The sequence below is a fragment of the Artemia sp. Qi Xiang Cuo genome, chromosome 10 (assembly GCF_049724085.1).
Source record: "Artemia sp. Qi Xiang Cuo chromosome 10, ASM4972408v1, whole genome shotgun sequence".
NCBI classification, from domain to species: Eukaryota; Metazoa; Arthropoda; class Branchiopoda; order Anostraca; family Artemiidae; genus Artemia; species Artemia sp. Qi Xiang Cuo.
This window is the reverse complement of record NC_142803.1, coordinates 71,811,284-71,835,290: the sequence shown is the minus strand read 5'-3', so window position 1 is coordinate 71,835,290 and position 24,007 is coordinate 71,811,284. Positions and strand designations below refer to the sequence as shown.

Genomic DNA, 24,007 nt, shown 5'->3' with positions numbered 1-24,007 from the left:
CCGGTAGTATTGCCAGTCCTGCAGTAAGTGTAAGCGTGCTAAATGAGTTTGTAGTATCTGACAATTTGGCGTTGTCTTTCAGTATTTTGGCTCCATTTAACAGTGCATGGGTAATCCAAGATTCTAAGTGGTGTGCTGTGGTAGAACGGAATATGATTGATATACTCCAGTACAAGCATTGTATTGATAATGTTCTCGCAAAGATAAAAATATCATTTGAGCTTCTCCAGAATTCGGTTCCGTCTTCAATTAATGAAAAAAGTATTAAGTTAAATATATATGCGTCACTTATTTCACTTGCTTTACTACAAGCAGAAAAGCAGTTTTGTCCCTTGCACTAAAGTACAAGTCGGATTCCAAGTAATCTGCTGGTCCCAGGTTCCTTCACTTTTTGAGGCTTATAAAAGGACACAATTCTGGATAAATGTCTGGATAGATTATGGCCACCCTATCATTCGTACCGTAAACCATACGCATTCATACAGCGAACGTCGTTTTTCAAAAGAGCTATAGAAACATAGAACTACTATTTGATCTAATTTTTCTAAAAAGGCTTTTAACAACGCATGATTTTTATGTAAAAATTTAACACATAAAAAAAAACAAAAGTCCAACCAATCATTTAATATCTCTCCCGAACTATGGGAACAACATTTCTCCAGAGAGTTTTCTGAACCAGGCCCACTAATAGAAAATCCCTCCAAAGTTACACTCGAAAAGATACTTTCGATAGGGGACAAATCAATGTTTACTGTAACAGTTTTGGATGATTATAATATAATTCGTAAAATTAAGAAACCTTTTTCAAGAGGTACAGATCACGTTTGCGCCAAGCACCTCCTATATGGAACCCCTATTCTTTTTTCCCGCCTTGCCCTACTTTTCCAAATGGTGTTTATAAAAGGCATAGTTCCTGCCACGTTTTCAACTGGCCGTCTTAATCCTGTCCCTAAAAAAATAAAACCCTAAATGAGTGCTCATCATATTGGCCAATAACGGTAGCTACAACTTTTTGTAAAATTTGTGAGAAGTTGATAATGCCTGAGCTGGTTGATAAATGCTATATGCCCCCACACCAATTTGGAACCAGAAAGGAATAGGGTGCGCTCATGCACTGACGGTACTGTCGTCGGTCTTGATTGATGCTGATAAATCTGGAGAGCCTCTTATTCTAGGGAGGCATGATGTTAGTCGTGCTTTTGATTCGATAATTCGCGCGGATATCCTCACTGAATTTTATAAACGCGAGGTCAGTACCTGTATTATTCGTGCTTTGTATGATATGTATAATGATTTAACTGTCACTGTGAATCCGCCTCATGGAGTAATTACAAAGATAACCATGCCTGTTCGTCACAGAGTAAGGCAAGACGCCCTTACATCCCCAATTGTGTTTAACAACTGTATTCTCGACGCACAATCTCAAGCAGTTTCTTCCTGTATTGTAGAAGGGATAGACGTGTCTCTTATTCCTTATGCGGACGATGTCTTTAACCCCAGCCGAACGGTATTGGCGTTTGAGAAAAAATTTACCATTTTGAGTCGAGAGTATTCAAAAATAAGTCTCAAATTTAACGCTGAAAAGTCGGAAGTATTACTATTCAACTGGGGCCCAGTTCCCAAAGGATTTAATATTGATCTTAATGGATTATTGGTTGCTCCTAAATTGGAAATGAATTATCTTGGCCTCCCAATCGGTAACTCCTTTAAAGCAACTAAAAAGCTTCTCATTTGCCATTTCCAGCGCCGGACGGCCAGTGCCTACGGTGGCATAGTTTCCAATAAACTTCGTTTTAATCACCAGCTGCTAGCTAAATTATATAACTCATATACGCTCCCAAATTTTTTATACCTTGCACCTTTTTGGCGTACCTTTTCGGCAACGGAATAAAAGCAACTCTGACAAATTTATTACCGGTATTCTAAATATCTTCTCAGCCCCCCCCCCGGGCAAGTAATTCTTGGGCCAATAGGAAATACGGCCTAATTTACCCCAATGCTGCCATCGGCATATGCATTGCAGCTTACAATAGTAGGGGAATAAATAGACACCCATGGTGTTCCATTTTAAAACAATAGGTCTTTCACGTCTACTGTTTTTGTGTGTTATATATACCGTATGATTGTTCGGTTTATTATTATGCTTGTGTGCTTGTTCCACAAGTTTTATCTTTGTTTTATTCGTGCTTGTCTATGTGGTTCTTACTTTGGCTTGTGTTGTCATTTTCTGGTTTATTTCTATGCTTATGTGATTGTTCTATGAGTTTTAATTTCGTTTTAATTGTCATTATCCGTCTTTTTCTTTTCCTTTTTCGTTTCTTCTTCTTTTTTCTTTTTTTTATACTCCGTTCATCATTGTATTTCAACGGTTATAAATAAATTCAATCCAATTCAGTATAGTATATTTTTAATTATACTGTTTGTTATTATTTACAACTGTGTCTAACTCATCCCCGCTCAATAAATCTTCTTGGATTTTTCAAAGATACCTATTGTTCTATCAGATCTCTCAGTTGATTAGCTGTCACTAGATCATGGAAATCGCTGTCTCAGTGCAAACAAACACCGAAAGCTTTTATAAAGCATCAAAAAAGCTGGAAGATAGAAGATAGTTAAGATAGAAGATAGAAAAGCTAGAAGATAGAAAATCTAGAAGATAGAAGATAGAACATAGTTAAGATAGAAGATATAAAAGCCAGAAGATAGAAGATAGAAGATAGTTAAGATAGAAGATAGAAAAGCTAGAAGATAGAAGATAGAAGATAGTTAAGATAGAAGATAGAAAAGATAGAAGATAGTTAAGATAGAAGATAGAAAAGCTAGAAGATAGAAGATAGAAGACAGTTAAGATAGAAGATACAAAAGCTAGAAGATAGAAGATTGAAGATATTTAAGATAGAAGATAGAAAAGCTAGAAGATAGAAGATAGTTGAGATAGAAGATAGAAAAGATAGAAGATAGTTAAGATAGAAGATAGAAAAGCTAGAAGATAGAAGATAGAAGACAGTTAAGATAGAAGATAGAAAAGATAGAAGATAGTTAAGATAGAAGATAGAAAAGCTAGAAGATAGAAGATAGAAGATAGTTAAGATAGAAGATAGAAAAGGCTAGAAGATAGAAGATAGAAGATAGTTAGGATAAAGGATAGAAAAGCTAGAAGATAGAATATAGTAGATATTTAATATAGAAGATAGAAAAGGTATAAGATAGAAGATAGTAGATATTTAGGATAGAATATATAAAAGATAGAAGATAGAATATAGTTGAGACAGAAGATATAAAAGCTAGAAGATAGAAGATAGAAGATAGTTAGGATAAAGGATAGAAAAGATAGAAGATAGTTAAGATAGAAGATAGAAAAGCTGGAAGATAGTTAAGATAGAAAAGCTAGAAGATAGAAAATCTAGAAGATAGAAGATAGAACATAGTTAAGATAGAAGATATAAAAGCCAGAAGATAGAAGATGGATGATAGTTAAGATAGAAGATAGAAAAGCTAGAAGATAGAAGATAGAAGATAGTTAAGATAGAAGATAGAAAAGCTAGAAGATAGAAGATAGTTAAGATAGAAGATAGAAAAGCTAGAAGATAGAAGATAGGATACAATTAAGATAGAAGATATAAAAGCTAGAAGATAGAAGATTGAAGACAGTTAAGATAGAAGATAGAAAAGCTATAAGATAGAAGATAGAAGATAGAAGATAGAAAAGATAGAAGATAGTTAAGATAGAAGATAGAAAAGCTAGAAGATAGAATATAATTAAGATAGAAGATAGAAAAGCTAGAAGATAGAAGATAGAAGATAGTTAGGATAGAAGATAGAAAAGCTAGAAGACAGAAGATAGTTAAGATAGAAGATACAAAAGCTAGAAGATAGAAGATAGTTAAGATAGAAGATAGAAGATAGTTAAGATAGAAGATAGAAAAGATAGAAGATAGAAGATAGAAGACAGTTAAGATAGAAGATAGAAAGGATAGAAGCTAGAAGATTGAAGATAGTTAAGAGAGAAGATAGAAAAGCTAGAAGATAGTTAAGATAGAAGATAGAAAAGGTAGAAGATAGAAGATAGAAGATAGTTAAGATAGAAGATAAAAAAGCTAGAAGATAATTTAGATGGTTTATGTTTTCCAGAAAAATAAAAATCATTCAACAAATGCAATGCATTGATCCCCACAAAGGCTTTGCTACAAAATTTATTTTCACACATGAGACCCCATACGGTCAGAAATTTAACGAGAATGAAAGTTTAATATACATTTCAAAGATTGCAAATAATCTTAGAATTATCTTAGTTACAGGCTAATTGATTGTGGGTAATTGGTTTGTTTTTCGGGGCGGTCGAAAACAGGATCAGCCGCTTTGTGGCATGTTTGAAACAGGTTTTTGTGTGGCATGGCTGCATAGAAACAAAAATGAATTCTTGTCGAAAAGGGGCATGTTTAAGAGCTAACGTCACAAGACTTGTTTTCTTTCTTAAGCTAATACGAAGGTGATGACATGCCAATTCTAAACCAAAAATTACTCTATTGAAATGCGGCACGTTTAGGCATTACGTAAGAAACTGGTTTCTGTCACAAATTTGAATGTCTCTTGTTTTGGCTTTTGCCAAGGATACAAAGACATATCCATCGTATATATGGGTCTGCTAATTACGAGTTATGGAGTTTGTACTTTGAATAGAAGATGGCATATGAGACGCGAATCTCTTATTTTTAAGTGCTATTTTGAAGTCTAATTTTGGATGTGTCAAACGTTCACAGATCTAGATAAATATTTGCAGGTACTGCAGATTATCCCATATACAGGTTTTAATGTGTCCTTTACAGCGAAAATCAGTGACCGGTAGCACCAATTTATGAAAATTTTGGCGGGGGATATTTTCCACTGTTTGTGTTGTTCCAATAAAATACCAAAACAGGTTGTTTCAATAAGAATTCTTGAAAACGGTATTTTTATTAATCTAGAGGGTTGGTTAAAAAGTAGTTCTTAATTAAAAATTTGAATAAACTTGCCCTGAAAATCTCTACTGCTTAGCAAAATTTCACATGTCACACACTATTAACTGGGAAAGTTGACTCAGGAGGCCCTTTTTAAGACTTAGGAAAAAAGGTTTAACTTTAGCGTAAAGAGCAGGGTCTTGAGGAGGAGGCACCGCACAAATATATTAATTTCTGTTTTTTTCTTAAGTTTTAGTGTTGCTCCGTGCTTTCAGTTGAAAAATAGTTTTTCTTAAAATTTAATTTCAGATCTTTTTTCGAATAATAACGAGACACACACCTCCCCATTCATGGCAATTTCCCAAAGAAAAACTCCCCCAAGGAGAGTTCCCACGCGCAAGATCGTACCCCCATGAATTTTACCTCTTCCCATTTCATGCGTACTGCAAATGCCCATCCCCCCCCCCAAAAAAAAAAAAATCTTGTTCACTATTCTGGACGAAAAATTCTTCTGAACATAATCTAACTCGAAAAAAATACTTGTTTTTAACTTTATTTATGATCGTTTTTTTAATTCATACCAAAAATCACCTCTATGTTGAAAATTTTTCAAAGGTTCTTCCCCTCCAACAGGAAGTTTCTTGTGTGGAAAATTTTACAGCAGAGAATTATTATTGATGATAGTTCTTCATGGAGTACTTCTCATGAGGTAAATGAGTAAATTTTGCTTATGAATTCAGGCAAACTTCCCCCGTGTAAAATTTTTGTTGAAGTCAACCATCCCCCCCCACGATTTTCTGGCGTCCTCTTTCCCTGTTTTTTTCACTCTTCCTTTAGAATAAACTTGTATATTTGGTCAATTATTGGCCCCTTTGTCAAATTGCCCCCCCCCAAAAATTTTGCTCATTGGCGCTTTTGTCACATTGCCCCACCCCTCCCACCAATATTTTGCTATCGATCCGCCCCTGGACTAGAGCTCTCAATTGCTGATCTAATCAGCATCCTCCAGAAGTATCAGTGATCACAAGGTGGAGTTGCAGATGACGAAGGGCAGTCCCCCTTCCATGTGTAATACATCCCTGCTTATTTTGGGATTTAATGATACTCTAATTTCATTTCATGATAACAGCGTAGACCAGAAATATTCACAGAATGCAGACCAAAAAGTAATCCAGATATATTTTTTAAAGTTTCTTTTGTCCCCTCCTCAAACAATACATATCCCCCAAAAATAAAAATTCTGGTTATGGCCCTGGTGATTATACATCGTTTTTTACTCCCGCAATGCCCTTGTCTCTCACTTAGAACTAATTCTGTATTTATCTGATGGTTCCATTAGAACTGTGATGTTTTGGCATTAAAATACACAATTTGAGATATCCCCCTCCCTCCCAAACTGCAGAATACTCACAGGATTCTATTGTAGAAGTTGAAGGGCCTTTTTAAGTTTATAATTTGTCCACTGCTTACAGATAAGATTTGTAATTGGAAAACTTTGAAGATATTTTGTGCAACCTGCAAATCTCAAATTTTAACTGTCAGCTGTCAAGTTCGTGCTTTCTTTTTCATAAGAAACAACGGTACTTGTTTAGAATCTAGGTACACACGCGAGAAGTGGAGTGTCATTAATTTTAATGAAATAAAACAAAAAAATTGGAGGGCAACTTGGCCCCCTCCCACGCTCATTTCTTTTCCCGAAGTTACCCAATCAAATTTTTGAGATAGCCATTTTGCTCAACATAGTCGAAAATCTAATAAATATGTCTTTTAAGATGACTGAATTCCCCAATGTTCCCGGGGGAAGGGCTGCAAGTCATGAACCTTGCCCGTTGTTTAGATATAGTTTTGGTTATTATGAAGTTTACAGCCATTTTCAGGAAGGATTTTTTTCTGGTGGGGGGGGCAGGAGGAGGGGTTACTCGGGAAAATCTGTCCGTGGAGGATGGTTCCTTGGGGTAAGGGAAATGTCTCGGAAGGGGGCGCCGGATTTCCAGAATTATTTAAAAATGATCAGAAATTAAATTAAAAAAAAAAAAGTTTTTTCAACTGAAAGTAAGAAGCAGCATAATAACTTTAAACGAACAGAAATTATTAAGTGTATGGGTGGGATCATCCCCAAGTCAATACCTTGCTCATTACGCTATAGTTTTTTTTTACTGCTTTCAAAAGAGCTATTTATTCTAATTAAACAGCCTTTGTTATTCAGGGATTTGGTATTTAAACAAATTTTTAAATTTATCTTAAAGAGCTTGGTATTGAGTATTGTGAGAATCCCCTCATACACTTAATAAAATATACTTAATAAAAAAAAAACAATAAAAAAAACAAGCGAAACGGCTCAATAGTAATCAAAACTTTTAAAAACTTTTTTTAATGCTTATTCTAAATATATAAATTTTATTAAGTTTAGTATTACTCATAAAAGGCTACGAGCCTGAGAAAATTTGCCTGAATTTTGAAAGAGGGGGAAATATCCCCTACAAGTGAAATAACTTTAAAGACAATCACACCGTCAGATTTAGCTTATCAGAAAGCCCTAATACATATGTTTCAAGCTCATATCTTCAAAAATCTGCAACTTTGTATTTTTTGCCAGAAGAAATATCATGGAGGCGTGTTTATTTTTTTTTCTGGGGTAATTATACCTACCCATTGGCCCTATAACATAGATAGAGAGCTCATTAGAACGGAAATTAAAATTTAATGTGCCCTTTTCAGGGACTAAAAATGCTGGAGGGCAACTTGGCCCCCTCCCACGCCCTTTTTTTCCCAATTTCGTCTGATCAAAATTTTGTGATAGCCATTCTGTCCAGCATAGTTGAATAACCCAAAAAATATATCAAACAGTTCGTGGTAACGAACAGTAAGTAAGGAGCGACCCGGCTCAATGGTAACCGAAACTCTAAAAAACAGATTTTTGATACCAATAGATACATCAATAGAATCAAATTTTAATTCTTTTTATAAATGTTCTCTTGTCCCCTCCTCAAACAAAACATATCCCCCAAAAAATAAAATTCTGGTTATTTCCCTGGTGATTATACATCGTTTTTTACTCCCGCAATGCCCTTGTCTCTCACTTAGAACTAATTCTGTATTTATCTGATGGTTCAATTAGAACTGTGATGTTTTGGCATTAAAATACACCATTTGAGATATCCCCCTCCCTCCCAAACTGCAGAATACTCACAGGATTCTATTGTAGAAGTTGAAGTGCCTTTTTAAGTTAATAATTTGTCCACTGCTTACAGATAGGATTTGCTATTGGAAAACTTTGAAGATATTTTGTGCAACCTGCAAATCCCAAATTTTAACTGTCAGCTGTCAAGTTCGTGCTTTCTTTTTCATAAGAAACAACGGTACTTGTTTAGAATCTAGGTACACACGCGAGAAGTGGAGTGTCATTAATTCTAATGAAATAAAACAAAAAAATTGGAGGGCAACTTGGCCCCCTCCCACGCTCATTTTTTTCCGAAGTCACTCAATTAAAATTCTGAGATAGCCATTTTGTTCAACATAGTCGAAAATCGGGCACAGCCCCTTTCATATACGGAATAATTTCTGTTCGTTTTAAGTTTTAATGTCGCTCCTTACTTTCAGTTTAAAAAACTTGTTTTTTTTATTTAATTTCTGATCGTTTTTTAGTTAATGCAGCTTTTATTTTGGCTCGCCGGCATTGAATAAGAAAGCAAAATTTGCATAAAAAATTTACTTTTCTTTTGCTAAATGGCTCTCTAAATTTGGTTCTGACGTAATTTACAAATTAATTTACGTAACGAACTTCTATATTCGTATATTTTTCTTCTGGCAAAAAATACACAGTTGCAGATTTTTGTAGATATGAGCTTGAAACCTATGTTATAGGGTTTTCTGATACGCTGAATCTGACGGTGTGATTTTCACTAAATTTTTTTCACTTTTAGGGGATGTTTCCCCCCTCAATAAAAAATCAGGTAAATTATCTCAGTCTCGTAGCCTTTGATGAGTAATACTAAAATTAATAAAATTCATATATTTAGAATCATCATTAAAAGCCCATTCTTTTGATACATTTATTGACGTCAAAGTTCCGTTTTTAATAGTTTCGATTACTATTGAGCCATATCGCTTGTTTTTTTTTATTGGTTTTTTTTTATTACTTATATGATGGGGTTCTCCCCTTAGTAAATACAACGATCATGCCTATAGTATTTAAAAACTTTTTTTGTTACAAATCCATTAACCCACCAGGCCTAATATTGATAAGTTAGCGCCCCGCATCCAGCCCCCCCCCCACCAGAAAAAAATTCGGCGGGAAAATTGCGTGAAACTGCACACTAAAACCACAACTATTTACTACCATTGCCCCTGTACTAAATTGCACTCCTTACCTGGGGAACTGGGGGGGCTTAAGACATCGTAAAAGACATATTTATTAGATTTTCGTCTATGCTGAACAAAATGGCTATCTCAAAATTTTAAGTGGGTGACTTTGAGAAAAAAAATGAGCGTGGGAGGGGGCCTAGCTGCCCTCCCATTTTTTTGGTCACTTAAAAAGGGGACTAGAACTTTTAATTTCCATTCCAATGAGCCCTCTTACGATATTCTAGGACCACTGGGTCAATATGATTACCTCTGGAAAAAAAAAACAAATAAACACGCACCCGTGATCCTTCTTCTGGCAAAAAATGCAAAATTCCACATTTTTGTAGATAGGAGCTTTAAACCTCTACACTAGGGTTTTCTGATATGCTCAATATGATGGTGTGAATTTCATTAAGGTTCAATTACTTTTAGGGGGTCTTTCCCCCTTTTTTCGAAAACCAGCCAAATTTTCTAAGGCGCGTAACTTTTGATGAGTAATATTAAACTTGATGAAACTTATATATTTGAAATCAGAATTAAAGTCTGATTCTTTTGATGTATCTATTTGTACCAAATTCCGTTTTTTAGAGTTTCGGTTACCATTGAGCCGGGTCGCTCCTTACTGACAGTTCGTTGCCACGAACTGTTGGAAAAGCAAGTTATTTAAAAAATACTTAAAATTCAACAGCCCGTGTGTTCTATGACTCAATACTAAGGGAACGAGTCATATAACGATAACGAAATATGACTAGCTTAAAGAGCAAGGGTTGAGAAAAGGAGCCGCTCCACTCATATTTAAAATGGCTCTTGTTTCTCTTAAGCTTAAAACTTGGTTTTATAAATGGAATTTCTGATTGTTTTTCAAATTTTGACAAGAAATCCTTTCCTGCTTTCTGTGTAAAATTTGGCTCAGAAATTTCCCTGAATCTTACCATGAAAAATTATTCCCCCGGAAGGGCTTTATACCACTCAAGGACCCCCTTCCCACCAAAAAATACCACTTCCCATTATAATTTTTTTCCTATTCTGCAATGAAAAATACTATATGTGAACGGTGGGCAAACTGCGTAACTTGTAGTTCCTTCTTCTTGGACTATAAGGGATCATTTCCTCCCCAAAGATAAATTATTGGACCTTTCTACTGTTTAAATCAAATTAATAATGCCAAATTTTGATATGTCATTATATGGGTAAAAAGAGGAGTGGAACAATTGCTAGCTACCCTCCAATTTTTGGTTATTCTCAAAGGTCATTAATATTTGTGATTCACGATCAAATAAGCCCTCTTCTAATCTTCTAGGTTTGGTTTGCTACAATTGGGCATGGGGAACGAAACATATAAAACCGTATCTCTTCAAGGAAAAAGTACAAAATTCAAGATTTTAGATAGAAAATAGGAGTTGAAACTTCTACACTTAGGCTCTCTAATCAGAAAATAATAAAATGAAAAATAAAATCAAAAGAGGTGAGAAAACAAGGATTTTGTCAGCCAGTGGCAAACCATGATGACGAAGAAACAAGCAAATATTTCTACAAGGACCTCCCTCAAGCTGTCCTCATTGATAAACAAAAAAGAAAGAATAAAAAAAACAACGAAAATTTAACGTTTCGAAGTTTACCCGACAACGACAAAACAGACACTCAAAGTGTCTATGGATTTGACAGTGGAAGAAGACACAACCATGTAATTTATAAAATAATCTCTTATTTAAAATAAAGTATTTATCGATTCAACGTTTCTTGTAATTTTTTTTTCTATATGAATGAATACTAGATAGGAATGACACAAAAGGCTAAGTAGAAACAGAGTTGAAGGTATAGAGTGAAAAGATATAAGGATAAAACAATAGCTCCAGAGGGAGCTATTTAGAGGGTTAGAATCACCCTTTTCCAGTGAACATGGCCATTTAAATCCGTTTTAACAAGAGTCCCACTTGATATGAAATCAGTGATAAACAAAATTTCTTATTTGAACGAAAACCATTAAAATTTTTAACTAAATGTTTTATACAATCTCCTTCCAAAAAATATAATTTATACATAAATGAAACAAATATATTTACAAATAAAATGTCTACTTTTATTTTTGTACATTCTACACCTTAGAAGTAGGTATTTATAAATCCTAAGTTGAAAAGACGTCCATTTTTGAAAAAGGGGCTTATCTCTCACTGCCATCTTTATTTCAAAGTACTTACTCTACCACTGAATTCCAGCAAACCCTTAATTAGTCAATGCAAATGAACTTTTGCCATTGGTTTCATATTAGCTTATAGAACAAAAACAAGTTTTTTGACATGATGCCTATACGTGCCACATTTCCATAGAGTCATTTTTGGTTTAGAATTGGCATGTCATCACCTTCGTATTAGCTTAAGAAACAAAACAAGTCTTGTGACGTCAGCTCTTAAACATGCCCCTTTTCGACAAGAATTCATTTTTGTTTCTATGCGGCCATGCCACATCAAACCTGTTTCAAACATGCCACAAAGCGGCTGATCCTGTTTTCGACCGACCCTGTTTTTCGTATAACCAAAAGTCTTTAGTAATATAATATTGTGTAATCAGTGCTTTTAAATTCACTATTTCTACAACATTTTTAAATTTGAGCGTTATCGATCTACTTTCTGCTGCACCTAAGCAAACTAAACTTTCATAAAATTTCATAAAAACCGGTGCCTGCATTCACCGAACCTATTATGAATGAAAAATCCTAAAATTCAGGCGGTTCACTAACATGGGCGTCCATAGACTGAATTTCAGGGGGGGGGGTTACCTGGTCTAATCGGCACTTTCAGTGCTGTATAACTGAAATCTCAAGACAAAATATCATAGACAGCGCGATAGCGCTGCCTAAGTAATGAGCAACGTGGGCACAATATATATTTTTTTTTAGACCAGGGCACTTCTTATAGAAAGAAATGTCATAGCATATTCAAAAGAGCTCATGGAGGGCAACCAGCTCCCCCCCCCCCCACGTCAATCACTTCCCCAAACACATCCAATCAAAATTTTTAGATAGCAATTTTGTTCAGTGTAGTTTTAAGGTCCGGAAATTAGGACTTTGAGAATGACAGCCCCCCCAACCCTCAGAGCAAAGGTTGTAAGTGATGCCCTTTGGGGATATGGTTTTTTTTATAGAAAGGGTGGTCGTATAAACCTCAGAGCGGGGCTCATTTGATTAGTAATCAGAAGTTCTATCGGCCTTTGTAACAGTCAAATGTGATTGGAGGTCATCCAGCCTCCCCCCACACACACACCAATCATTTCCCCAAACACATTCAATCACAATTTTTGAGATAGCCATTTTGTTCAGTGTAGTTGAAAGGTCCATAAATTATTTCGTTGAGGATAACTCCCCCCCCTCCTCCCATATAGCCATCAGGTCAATGGTTGTAAATTACGTCCTGGGGGCATATAAGGTTTTTATAGAAATGGTGGTCGTGTAAACTTCAAAGAGGGCTCATCGGATTGGTAATCAGAAGTTATAGTGCTCTTTTTAAGAGTCAAAGTGATCAGAAGGCAAATAGCCTTCTCCCCCCCCCCCCACACACGTCGTGTTTTCCCAAAATGCATTTGATAGAAATTTTAAGATGGCCACTTGTTGTCGTAGAAACTTCGAGAAGGGCTCAGTCGGTTGATAATTGAAAGGGCTATTACCTTCTTTAATAGTCAAAAGTAATTGGAGGGCAAACGCCCCCCACGCCCATCATTTTCCCAAACACTTCCAGTCAAAATTTTGAGATAGTTATTTTGTTTTTCGTAGTTTAAAAGTCCAGAAATTATGTCTTTGATGATGAGAACTCCCTCACAGTCCTCAGGGCAAGGGTTTACGGTATGCCCCGAGGGCATTTAAGGTTTTTATGGAAACGGTGGTCGTATAAACTTCGGAGGGGGCTCATTGGATTGGAAATCGGAAGTTGAAGAGCCATTTTTAACAGTTAAATTTATCAGAGGACAGCTATAACCCCCCCCCCCACGTCATATCCCTCAATGCACCCGATAAAAATTTTAAGAGAGCGATTTTTTCAAAAATAGTCCAAAGATCTCATAGCACGGCCTTTGGGGTTGACACAGCCCCCCAAAGTGTGGGGATACGAGTTTTAACTTATGCCCCCGGGGGGATGTAAGGTTTTTATAAAGAGGGGGTCTTGTGAACTTTAGAGGAGGCTCATTTGATTGGGAATGCATACTTCTAGTTCCATTTTAAGAATCAAGTGGGATGGAGAGAAAATAGCCCCCTCTCGCTGATTTACTCTTTTCCCCAAACTCATTCAATCGAAATTGTGAGACAGCTATTTTGTAGTCAATAGTCCAAAGAGAATATAGCAGTGTCTTCAGTAATCAAATAGAAGAAATATTGAGTCGGACATAGAACTAAAACAAAACAAACAATGAGCATGTAGATTTTCAAAAAGGTGACAATGCAATCTCTCGAGTGCAACTTGTATTATTAAGCTCGATTTTTAAGAGCACGTTGTGTGGGATTTCGAACTATCCAAAAGCCGCTATGTGGATACTGTTAGTACTACGTCCACAGTTACTGTAACTAATGACGCTTAGAGTATTAAGGGGAAACTTTTAGGAAGTGTTTAGGAGTCGTTCCAATTAAACGAAAAAACTGTATACATGCAGGTTTTCAAAAAGGCGTATAACAATATAATAGGCAGCACCACTTTATAATAGCTAAAAATATCAGTGAAACATTTGAAGAAGCTAATTCGATTCAAAATTAAAAGTTCTAGGGTCCTTTCTAAGAGTAATGGGATCAATTCTAAAAAGAAACATCAAAATTCCCCAATTAAAGTTACCCAAGTAAAAATAAAACCATCCAAAAATATGAATCTAAAAATTCAAGTAACCAAGTCACAAGCGTTCCAATTTAAAATAGCGAAACAAATGTATCTTATTAAATAATATATTACAAGAATCTTTCTCACAGAAAATCTAATAAATAAATCCACTTTTGAATCAACAATTTATGCAATAAATATTTGCTTGACCAAATCTTATATGACAGGCAACGAACAATGTAATTTGAATCTTAAGAGCTGAAAATACCAAGATGTCAAGAGGGTAAGACTTATTATACAAAAAAAATAGTCACTCAAGATGATAAATATCTGGTTATAAGCTATTTACATTTTTCTTGAGACTAGGTTCAAAACTGGCTATCTCAATATATTTAAATCGTTTTATCATATGCCAACTTCCACAGAAATAAATTACAAGTCTCCTGAAAATTAAAAGACACCATACTAGGAAAATGTTACAGTGTAAAACTTTGAGTTGTTAGAAAAATTCCAAAGTGATATCTTAAAAGTCATAAACTTTAATTAAACCCAAGTAGCCCATTGGTGTATACCCGTCCAATAGTAATATAGGACAAATAGTGCAACCATAGAAACTGTAAAATATACTTTTTAGTAACGCCTAAACGTAACCTCCGGCGAAAATGCAGAGAGTAGATAGTTGAGACTTAGCAATTTTGCGCCAGTCTTACAGGAGTCTTTTGCAGTCTTTTTCAGTCATAGCAGAATCTTATTACAGACTCATTGTCAGTTTATTATGTGAACATTATGCAAACCTAAAACAGTTTTATTGAACGTTATTTGTATTGCCCAAGTGAACCATTTAGCCTAAGTGCATTTGACTGTAAAGTGTCTTTGATATTACCACCAGAACTCTGCAACGATTATGTGAGTAAGAATAAACACATTACTTTCTTATTTTATTCTCTCTATGTTAGTATTTCTCAAGATAGTTAGTCCTTGTGGCTCCACTCGCTCTCAAGGGGACCTGAAACTTTTTAATCTGATTTCGACTCAGTGTGACCGTTAATATAAGCTCCCTATTTGCACCGCTAGTTTAAGCTCCCCACACTAGAAGTTCCGCCTCCACTCAGGTAAGCCACATGCGAACCGTCAGCTAAAAGTTTAACTAATTTTACTCATTGATTTAATTATTTGAAATTTCCCATATGAAGAAACACCAGATAAGATAAGAACAAGCAACCTATCTCCATAAAACCCCCATTTGAAACTTATTTCTATAAAACCCCCCCATTAGAGAGATTGGAAGGCAATCAGCCCGTCTCTCAAACCGATTTATTTCCAAAACACATATAGTCGAAATTTTGAGACAACTATTTTGTTCAGCATAGTAGAACGGTCCAGCAACTATGTCTTTAGGGATATTGGGCATGTCAAACCCTTACAAATATGCCAAACTATGGATTCTTATACAAAAAAAACAAAAAGATATACTTTTTTTTCATGAAAATGACTTTGTCAATAAAAAACAAACAGAAATTCATTTAAAAAAACTTTTCCCGAAACAAGTTCTTCAAAGAAAAGTAAAGAGCTCCATTAAGCCAAAATGGGCAGAAATGAAGTCAAGTAATCATCAAGCATAAGTATAAAACTACCACAAATCCCTATCAATAAATAAATGAAACTCAAAATGAACAGAAATTAGAATAAATAGCCGATTCAAACTCGAAATGAGCAAAAATTAACATTAGTAGGACTGATAACCCCTATGCCTTATCAAGACCAGAACAAGATTTGCGCTTTACAGAAATCAAAACATGTTTAAATGTTTTCATTTATTTAACTTAAATAAGTAAAAAACCTTTTTTCCTTACTTGTTTTTACCCATTTTTATTTTAAGGAATAAATATCAGTATACGTATATTAAACTGACAATTGACGGTCATTTCTTTATTCAATAAAGCCTAAGTTATGTTCTGGTCTTGAGAAGGCACGGGGGTTGTCAGTCCGAGTAATATTAATTTTTGCTCATCTTTAGTTTGAGTCGGCTATTTATTATAATTTCTGTTCGTTTTGAGTTTCATTTAATTGTTGAGAGTGATTTGTGGTAGTTTTACGCTTGGAAAATTATATGATTTTATTCCTGCTCATTTTTGGCTTAATAGAGCTCTTTACTTTTCTTTGAGAACTTATTCTATGGATAGTTTTTTAAATTAATACAAATATATGACACCTTCATTCAGCCAGGGGACTGAACATACAACACTCTAATTACAATCTCTAATTTTCAAGCTGTAATCTATCGCAATGTAATTCGATTAACACGCTAAATCCCAACGGTAGAAATATATTAAACTCAAACCTCAAATTCAATTTTAAATGATCCATAGAATTTTAGGTATCTACAGGACATTTAAAGTATCTCTAATGTGAAGTGTGTCAGGTCAACTTCTAAAGCTTGTACATCACTTTAATAAAGGTCCACATGGGGTCTGCTTTCTTCTCAGCTTAAGTAGAGCTTTAAATTCAAAAACAGAATCATGGCTCAGAAAGATGAAAGCTTGGTAGGAACACTTGAAATAGTCTTTTCTAACATATATAAAATCCATTTCAGTTCCTATGCCGCATGTGAAATCTTTCTCAATCACAAGCAAAAAGTAACTTTTTTAGTTCCAGGCAATAAACATGTATAGTCTTTTATAATGTACTGCCATTTTCATCAATGCAGCCTGAGGGTAATTTCTTCCCGCGAAACCATTTAGGTTAGACCCCTGTATATAGGAATTAGTGGCAGTGGGAAATAACTAATCAAAACAAAAACAATGGGAAATAACAAAAAATATATATATATTTTTTTTTTTTATATATTTTTTTTTAATCATCAAAGTTTCTTGTAGGTGCACTTATTAAAGGAATATCTCTTTTCATATCGAATTACGGATTGCAAATCACACTAAATTTATATCAATTAAATCTTTTCTTTTTATATTAGCTGCTGGTAACAGGTTATTCGTTTTGTCTCTGTTACCTCATGGATTATGGAACCTCATGTAACCGCATGGACTACGGAATATTTGGCAGGATTTTTATATTCGGCTGAAATTAGTATGCGCGACATAGATTTCAAACTCAATAATCAATGCCATAAAAAATTGAAACTGTGAAACGTGCAAAAAATGATGATAGAATTTGAAAAATGGACACATTTATTTTCTAGAAATGATTTGTGTATTGCGTCAGCAATATTGGCGGGATGTGGTGCATACTACGCTTATAGCTGTTTCTCCAAATATCAAGATAATGGAAAGCATAAGAAAAAACCTATACAATGTAATTTTCTATAGCTAGCTCAGGCTTTGCTGCCCTTCGGTATTTTAACTCACTTCAAGTTAGACTTATAGCAATGGCGGTAAATATATACCAAATCATATTGGTAAAGTTCTACAGAATCATATTATTGAGTTAGGACTAAAGTGAATACACCATTTGATGCCTTTTTTTATGCTGATTATGAATATAATAAGCATTTCTATCGGAAATTAATTTCAGCCCCCCCCCTATTAAGGTTAGACCTAACCCAACCTACCCTCTCCCGGAATTGGCATATATAGGTGGGGGGTGAAATTCATTTTCGATAGAAATGCTTATTATATTTGTAATCAGCATAAAAAAGGCATCAAATGGTGTAGGCCTATTCACTTTAGTCCTAACTCAATAATATGATTTCATAGGACTTTACCATCATATTATTGAGTTAGGAATAAAGTGAATACATTATTTGATGCCTTTTATATGCTGATTACGAATATAATAATCATGTCTATCAGAAATGAATTTCAGCCCCCTGCTATATATGCCAATTCAGGGTATATATTTCTGCATTAGGGGTGGGGGAGAACTTTATTTCTGGTGTGTATGGGAGGTAAGTTTAAACTTTACCTCCACCACCCAAACGTAAAAATATGTACCCTGACTTGGCATATATAGCAGGGGGGGGGCTGAAATTCATTTCTGATAGAAATGATTATTATATTTGTACTCAGCATATAAAAGGCATCAAATAATGTATTCCCTTTATTCCTAACTCAATAATATGATTTGGTATATATTTACAGCAATGGCTATGATTGTATTCCAAAAGAAATGAGAATGTCCAAAACTTCACCCTAGAGAAATGAGAAAAATAGTTGTTTAACTAAAGCCTAGATTAGCATTTGCTCCCTGGATGCCCTTTTTTAGGTGATTTTAGGAACATTCCAACTCTTTTGGAAATGTTGTATTTGCATTTGTGGTATTGGACCCACTCCCCCCCCCCCCACCTCCCTAATCATGCTAGATATACTCCTAAACAGCTCTGGCCTATTTTGTGTTTCTTTTTTTTTATAGGCCTAGTTTCCTTATTAGAAGAATAGGTAAATTTCTAGGTGGTGCTATAATTTAGCTAGGATAAAAGTGAAAATATCATTTGCTGCCTTTTTTATGCTCTTTTATAATTCAGTAATCGATTTTTTCGCAAATTGCATCTTGAGTCCTAAAAGGGACCCAAAAGATATTTCATTTTTGTAACCACACAAGTAAGTTACAGCGTAACCTGCAAAATACTTAATTTTCAATTCAAACCGTTTTCCTATCATTTCAAGTTTTTTAAATACTGTTGACAAAAATAGTGCTGAATTTTGCAATTCAAAAACTTTGCTGTTGATAATTCAGGGTATATTCCAATTCAGGGTATATATTTGCACATTTGGGGTGTGGGGGGGGGGGATAAAATTCATGGTAAATTTGCCATGGGCCCTATAATTTAGCTAGGGTGAGAGTGAAAACATCATTGGATGCTTTTTTATGCTCTTTCATAATTCATATTAAATGTCTTATGGGCCCCTTTAAGGGCTCAAGATGCAATTTGCAGCAGAAGCAATTATTGTATCAAGAAAGAGCATAAAAAAGCATCAAATGATGTTTTCAATTTTATCTTAGCTAAATTATAGTCCCACCTACAAATTTACCAAAGAATACACTATTCTGAAAACAACTTTAACAAATTATAATATACATTCTTATATCATCTCTAAAACCATTTCACTTTAAATGAAATGGTACTCTAGTTTAGCTAATTTTTGCTATCTTGAAAGGGGTTAGGTTAAAAAATGAAACTTTCAGGTAGGGGTCTACAGACTAAAGTATGTCCTAGGATTGTATTTTGAAGTACCCACCTCTACTCTTTCTGCCTCTAGAAAGCAATGACCTTTGATGACCTTTAAAAACTTAGTGTTATAAATGTGAAATCTTGAAAACAGATCTTATGCTTAATTTTAAATACAAGGAACCTTTTTAGCTTCACAACTTTGCTGAATCCCAATTTACAAGGTTTCAAAGATCTGAAAATATATTTCCAAAATTTGGAAAAAGAAACATTGATATGGCTTAAAATTCTACTCCAATAGCAGGAATTGCATTTTTCAGAATTAAAACCAGAGAAAAAGAAACTGTTAACTGAAAATTAAGTTAAATGTTGTCTTGTCAAAATTTCAATAGGTATGATCTGCCAAGATCTGTCAGTAGGCAAATTTTCTAAGACTTGGACATCAGAAGAGGGTTAATGTGGAAGCTTGGCAATGCCTTCCCAGAGTATATTTTTAGCCCTGGATTCCTTACTGAAAGTTTGATTTTCCTAATCTAACCTATTTCCAAGATAGCAAAAAGTAGCTAAACTAGAGTTTTACCCATTAAATATTGAGCAGTTCACATAAATGACCTACAAATAAAGTGAATGTACCATCTGATGCTTTTTTTATGCTCTTTCCAAATATAATAATTGTTTTTGTTGCAAATTTAATTTTAACCTAACCTTTCTAGACCTACTGAGATGCATATCCCACATTATATATCTTGTTTGTATTTATTGATTCTTGATTTTGTCACCATCAATTCAATTTATGGTTAAACCAATTTTAATAAGATTGATGCTAACAGAGGTATATAAGCCATATCTAAAATAAGAGAGAAAGCTATTGTCTTTGAGGGTCCATAAATGGCTTAAAATTGAATTTGTCACAAAAACAATTATTATATTTGGAAAGAGAATTAAAAAGCCATCAAATGGTATGCTCATTTTATTTGTAGGACCTTTATATAAATTGCTGAATATGTACTCACTTTGCTCTAATCTCCTAGCAAATTTCAAGATATTTCCAATGCGGTACTGATTAATGGTAGTGGCTTACAATAAACAGAGTATATTAGATCATGATGAAGCAATGCCTCTGGGATATAAAAATTTAACAAAATGGAGCTATAATCAAATTATAAGTTTTTAACCCTTTTCTATTGCCAAAAATAAGAAGAAAGGTATCATCTCTAAGGATGCATAAAGGGCTTAAAATTGATTTTCTAAGTAAAACTGTTTTTATATTAAGAAAAGGCATCAAGTAGCAAGTAGTATCTCCACCTGATTCATAGCTAAATATTGGAAATGTATCAAAATTTACCATCCTTATCCCTTAATGGTGAGATATATTACCTTAAATTACCTTAAATCGCACTTGCTAGCGATATGGACGAGTCCAGTGTACGCCAGTTAGTGATGATAGGGCCGCGGGACATATATAGCCAAGTTATGTATCTCTAGGCTGGTTCTAGGCGTTTACCTTTCCATGAAAGGCATAAATAACATAAACTTTGATCAACAATCATAATAAAACACTTAAAGGAAGCAAGCACTACACTAACCTAATAATTGTACTTAATGCTTGGAAAAATGGTCATAGGAAAAAAACACTTAACACTTGGAAAAAAACCCACTTAAATGAAAAATTACATTTACTTTATAGTGGCTATACCTAGAAAGAATTGTTTTCTGACTTCAAACTGTCCAAATACTTTACCCCCCTTATGTTCAAATATATAGCCCAGATTATATATTTCCCATATATTTTGTCACTTATCTTTGTCTTGTCTTGCACTAAGCTAAAAAAAAACAAAAAAAAAAAACAAAAACTGGTCTGTTCTTGAGTTTTACACAGCATAAACTTGATAAGTTGCCCATAATACACAAGTACCAAAATTCCTTCCCCCTGCAGAAATAAAAAAAAAAGCTAAAATAAAATTCTCAAATTTGGAAAGCCTTATTCTCCATGGGAGGGTATTTTCCATGGGAGGGTGTTGAGGATGGTCAAATTTTTTTCTCTGTCTTAGGGTCCAGTGACATGATGTAAAAGAGCTCTACTGGAAATATGCCATTTAAGCCCACTTGGTAATAGTGACCACAAGATAGGTATGGCCTGTAATGACCATCTATATTTTGAGAAAGAGTTTGTATAATTTGGGCAATATACATGACCATTAGAAGGGGAGGGTAAAGTAAAATGTAGTGCTCTGAGTCTTTTTAGTTGTTTTTAAAATTTTAAAGTGCTTTATTCTGAGTTTCGGGAAGGGGGGGGGGGGCTACAAAAAACTTAAAAAAGCATGAAAAATGTGTTTTTATTTATTTTTGTAACGTTTGTTCAAGTCGAACAAAAATGCTGGTTGGGAGGAGTTCAAACACCCTATCCCTTCCCCTGAATACAGCCTTGTATGTAGGATTGGATTATCATTGAAAAGGCTTTTGGATGGAAGAATTGAGGGATTTCTTGGTATATATAACTTTTGGTTTTTATAATTGGTGCATCTAAGGAAGCCCCTCCTCCTCCTCTCAGGAGGAAGGGGAACAATTACCTCCTTCTCTGTTTTCATAAGTAATTTTTTTGTAATTTCCAGTGCTTGGATTGTAAATTAGTCCCTATTTTTGTGATTCCTTTTTGAAATTAGTTTCACAGCAAACAAGCAACATCAATCCCATCAAGTAACAGGAAAATCTACAGAAAATATATAATTTGGGTTAAATAAAATTCTCAAATTTGGAAAGCCTGATTTTCCACGGGAGGGTATTTTCTGGGGGGGGGGGGTATTTTCCAAATGGGGTAAATGCTGGCCACCCTCTGGCCTATGCTTTTTTTCTGGTTTTTGATTTTGTTAGCATTGCTTCTTTGCCATTGAGCCTTTTTGAACAAAAGAGTAACATATGGAAAAATTACCCTAATTTGTACTTTGGAGCAAACTTAAGGTCTATACTGGATAACTGTTGACTGTTAGGGTGGCTGTTATGTTAGGGTGACTGTTAGAGTGGCTGTTATATGTTGACTGTTAGGGTGGGTTAGTGGTTACAGGTAAGAAAAGTGAAGCACCCTTAAGGAATTATATGATTTGGTGTTTTTGAAATTCTTTAAAAGAAATTTTTTGAACCTAAATGTAGTTTCTTTCAATTGGGCAAATCACTAAATTGATACTCATTCTTCTATCATTTTTTGTATCTTTGGGATTTGGGGGTAAACTTCTAGATAAGAGGCTTTTGACCATTTTGGAAAGCAGTTAATGAAGATAAATGAAATTCTCAGCAATGAATCCCAAGCCCCAATAATCTCCTGCAAGGGTGTTTAGAAGTACCTACCTCTGCCTCTTCTCCCTCCAAAGAGCAGTGACCTTTGATGACATTTCCCAGTTTTTTATTATAAAAGTAAAAGCTCAAGAAATAAATATGTAACAAAATTGTTTTGAGACTCATATCCTTGCTTAACTGTAATTTATAAGGTATGAAAGATTTAGAAATCTATTTCTTAAGTTTAGAAAAATATATCTTGACATGGCTTTAAATCCTGATGAAACAATAGAAATGGCATTTTCAAATCTTAATAAATGAAAAAGAGACTGATAATCCCAAATCAAGGTAGGTAAAAAATTATCTGTTAAATTCTTGATAAGTATAAATCTGTCATCAAGGCTATGCAATCATCTAAGCCCTAGAAATAAGGAAAGGGAAAAGATAGCAACTTGATAGCTCCTTCCTGGAGTAAATTTTAGGTCCTGGAACCATTCCTAAAAGGTTCATTTGCCTAACTCAGCTGCTTTTAAAGGTAGCAAGAAGCCCCTCAACTAGAACTTTACCACTTTGGGTAAGTATCTAGTGCATGGCCACATGTAAAGGAAACATACTAAATTAATGAAAGTGGTACCATCACATCCCATTTATGTGCTCTTTCCAAATATCATGGTAATTTTCTCAGGCAATGCACATCATTCCCTGATAGTTCTGCCTTACCTTAAATAACAGATTGGAGCAAGTTAAGGTTTTAGATCCTTATTATGCTCTGTGATGACATTTATAGGAATGATTTTCTTTTCTAGTTGCTTAGTACTTCCTTATTGAGGGTTCAGCTAACTCCCAGTTGAACTCTTAAGGTAGCTACTTTTTGTCAATTTTGCTTTTAAATGGCTGTGCTGATTCAGTAGATACTGTGTCTTTTAAAAGCTGGTTCTATATAGATAAAATCTGAAAGAATTCACTAAAGCAATGAAATTTTTGTTTTTATAATGTGCAGCATCTTTCTATTAATAGCATCATCAAATTTGTTCTATTGTTATCCATATGTTAAAAACATTTAAAATAATATATTATTATAACTATTGCATTGAAATTTATTTGTGAAATGTTTTTACCAGGTTAAGAATGCAAAAAAAAGACAGGTAACAAAGAAGACATGATAAATAACAAGATGCAAAATAATGGAGAAGTATATTACTAGACCCATATTTGAGACCATCAGGCTCCCAATATAACTACTGTTGTAAATCACTACTGTTGCAAATCACTATTGTTATATCACTACTATAATGTAATGTCACTACTGTTGCAAATACCTCTCCCCCTCCTCTCTTGTGATGCCTGGAAATAATCCTAAGTTATGCATAGAAGTTTGCTGACTTTGTTGGTTTCCATTCTTTAGTAATTATTTCACATCAACTGTTGCTTTATAATAGTAAATACAAAATTCTAAACTTAACTAAAAATTTAAATATATCTAGTCTTGGGTTACTTACAGATATTGAGGAAAGGGGGGTGTGGACACAATTAAGATTACA

At 34.4% G+C, this 24,007-nt stretch overlaps 2 protein-coding genes across 2 annotated transcripts in view; both read left to right on the top strand.

The window, feature by feature from the left end:
- The first annotated feature begins 1,057 nt into the window (after positions 1-1,057).
- Positions 1,058-1,891, top strand: LOC148948133 (uncharacterized). The gene has a single exon (XM_089096108.1). The coding sequence runs from the start codon at positions 1,058-1,060 to the stop codon at positions 1,889-1,891; it is 834 nt and encodes a 277-aa protein (XP_088952234.1).
- Positions 1,892-17,228: 15,337 nt separating this feature from the next.
- The window catches only part of LOC148948132 (ubiquitin carboxyl-terminal hydrolase 30 homolog), a 42,654-nt gene continuing 35,875 nt past the window's right edge, over positions 17,229-24,007 (top strand). The window contains exon 1 of the mRNA XM_089095201.1: positions 17,229-17,383. Coding sequence (XP_088951327.1) covers positions 17,230-17,383 — 154 coding nt within the window. The 5' untranslated portion in view covers position 17,229. The remainder of the gene's footprint in view (positions 17,384-24,007) is intronic.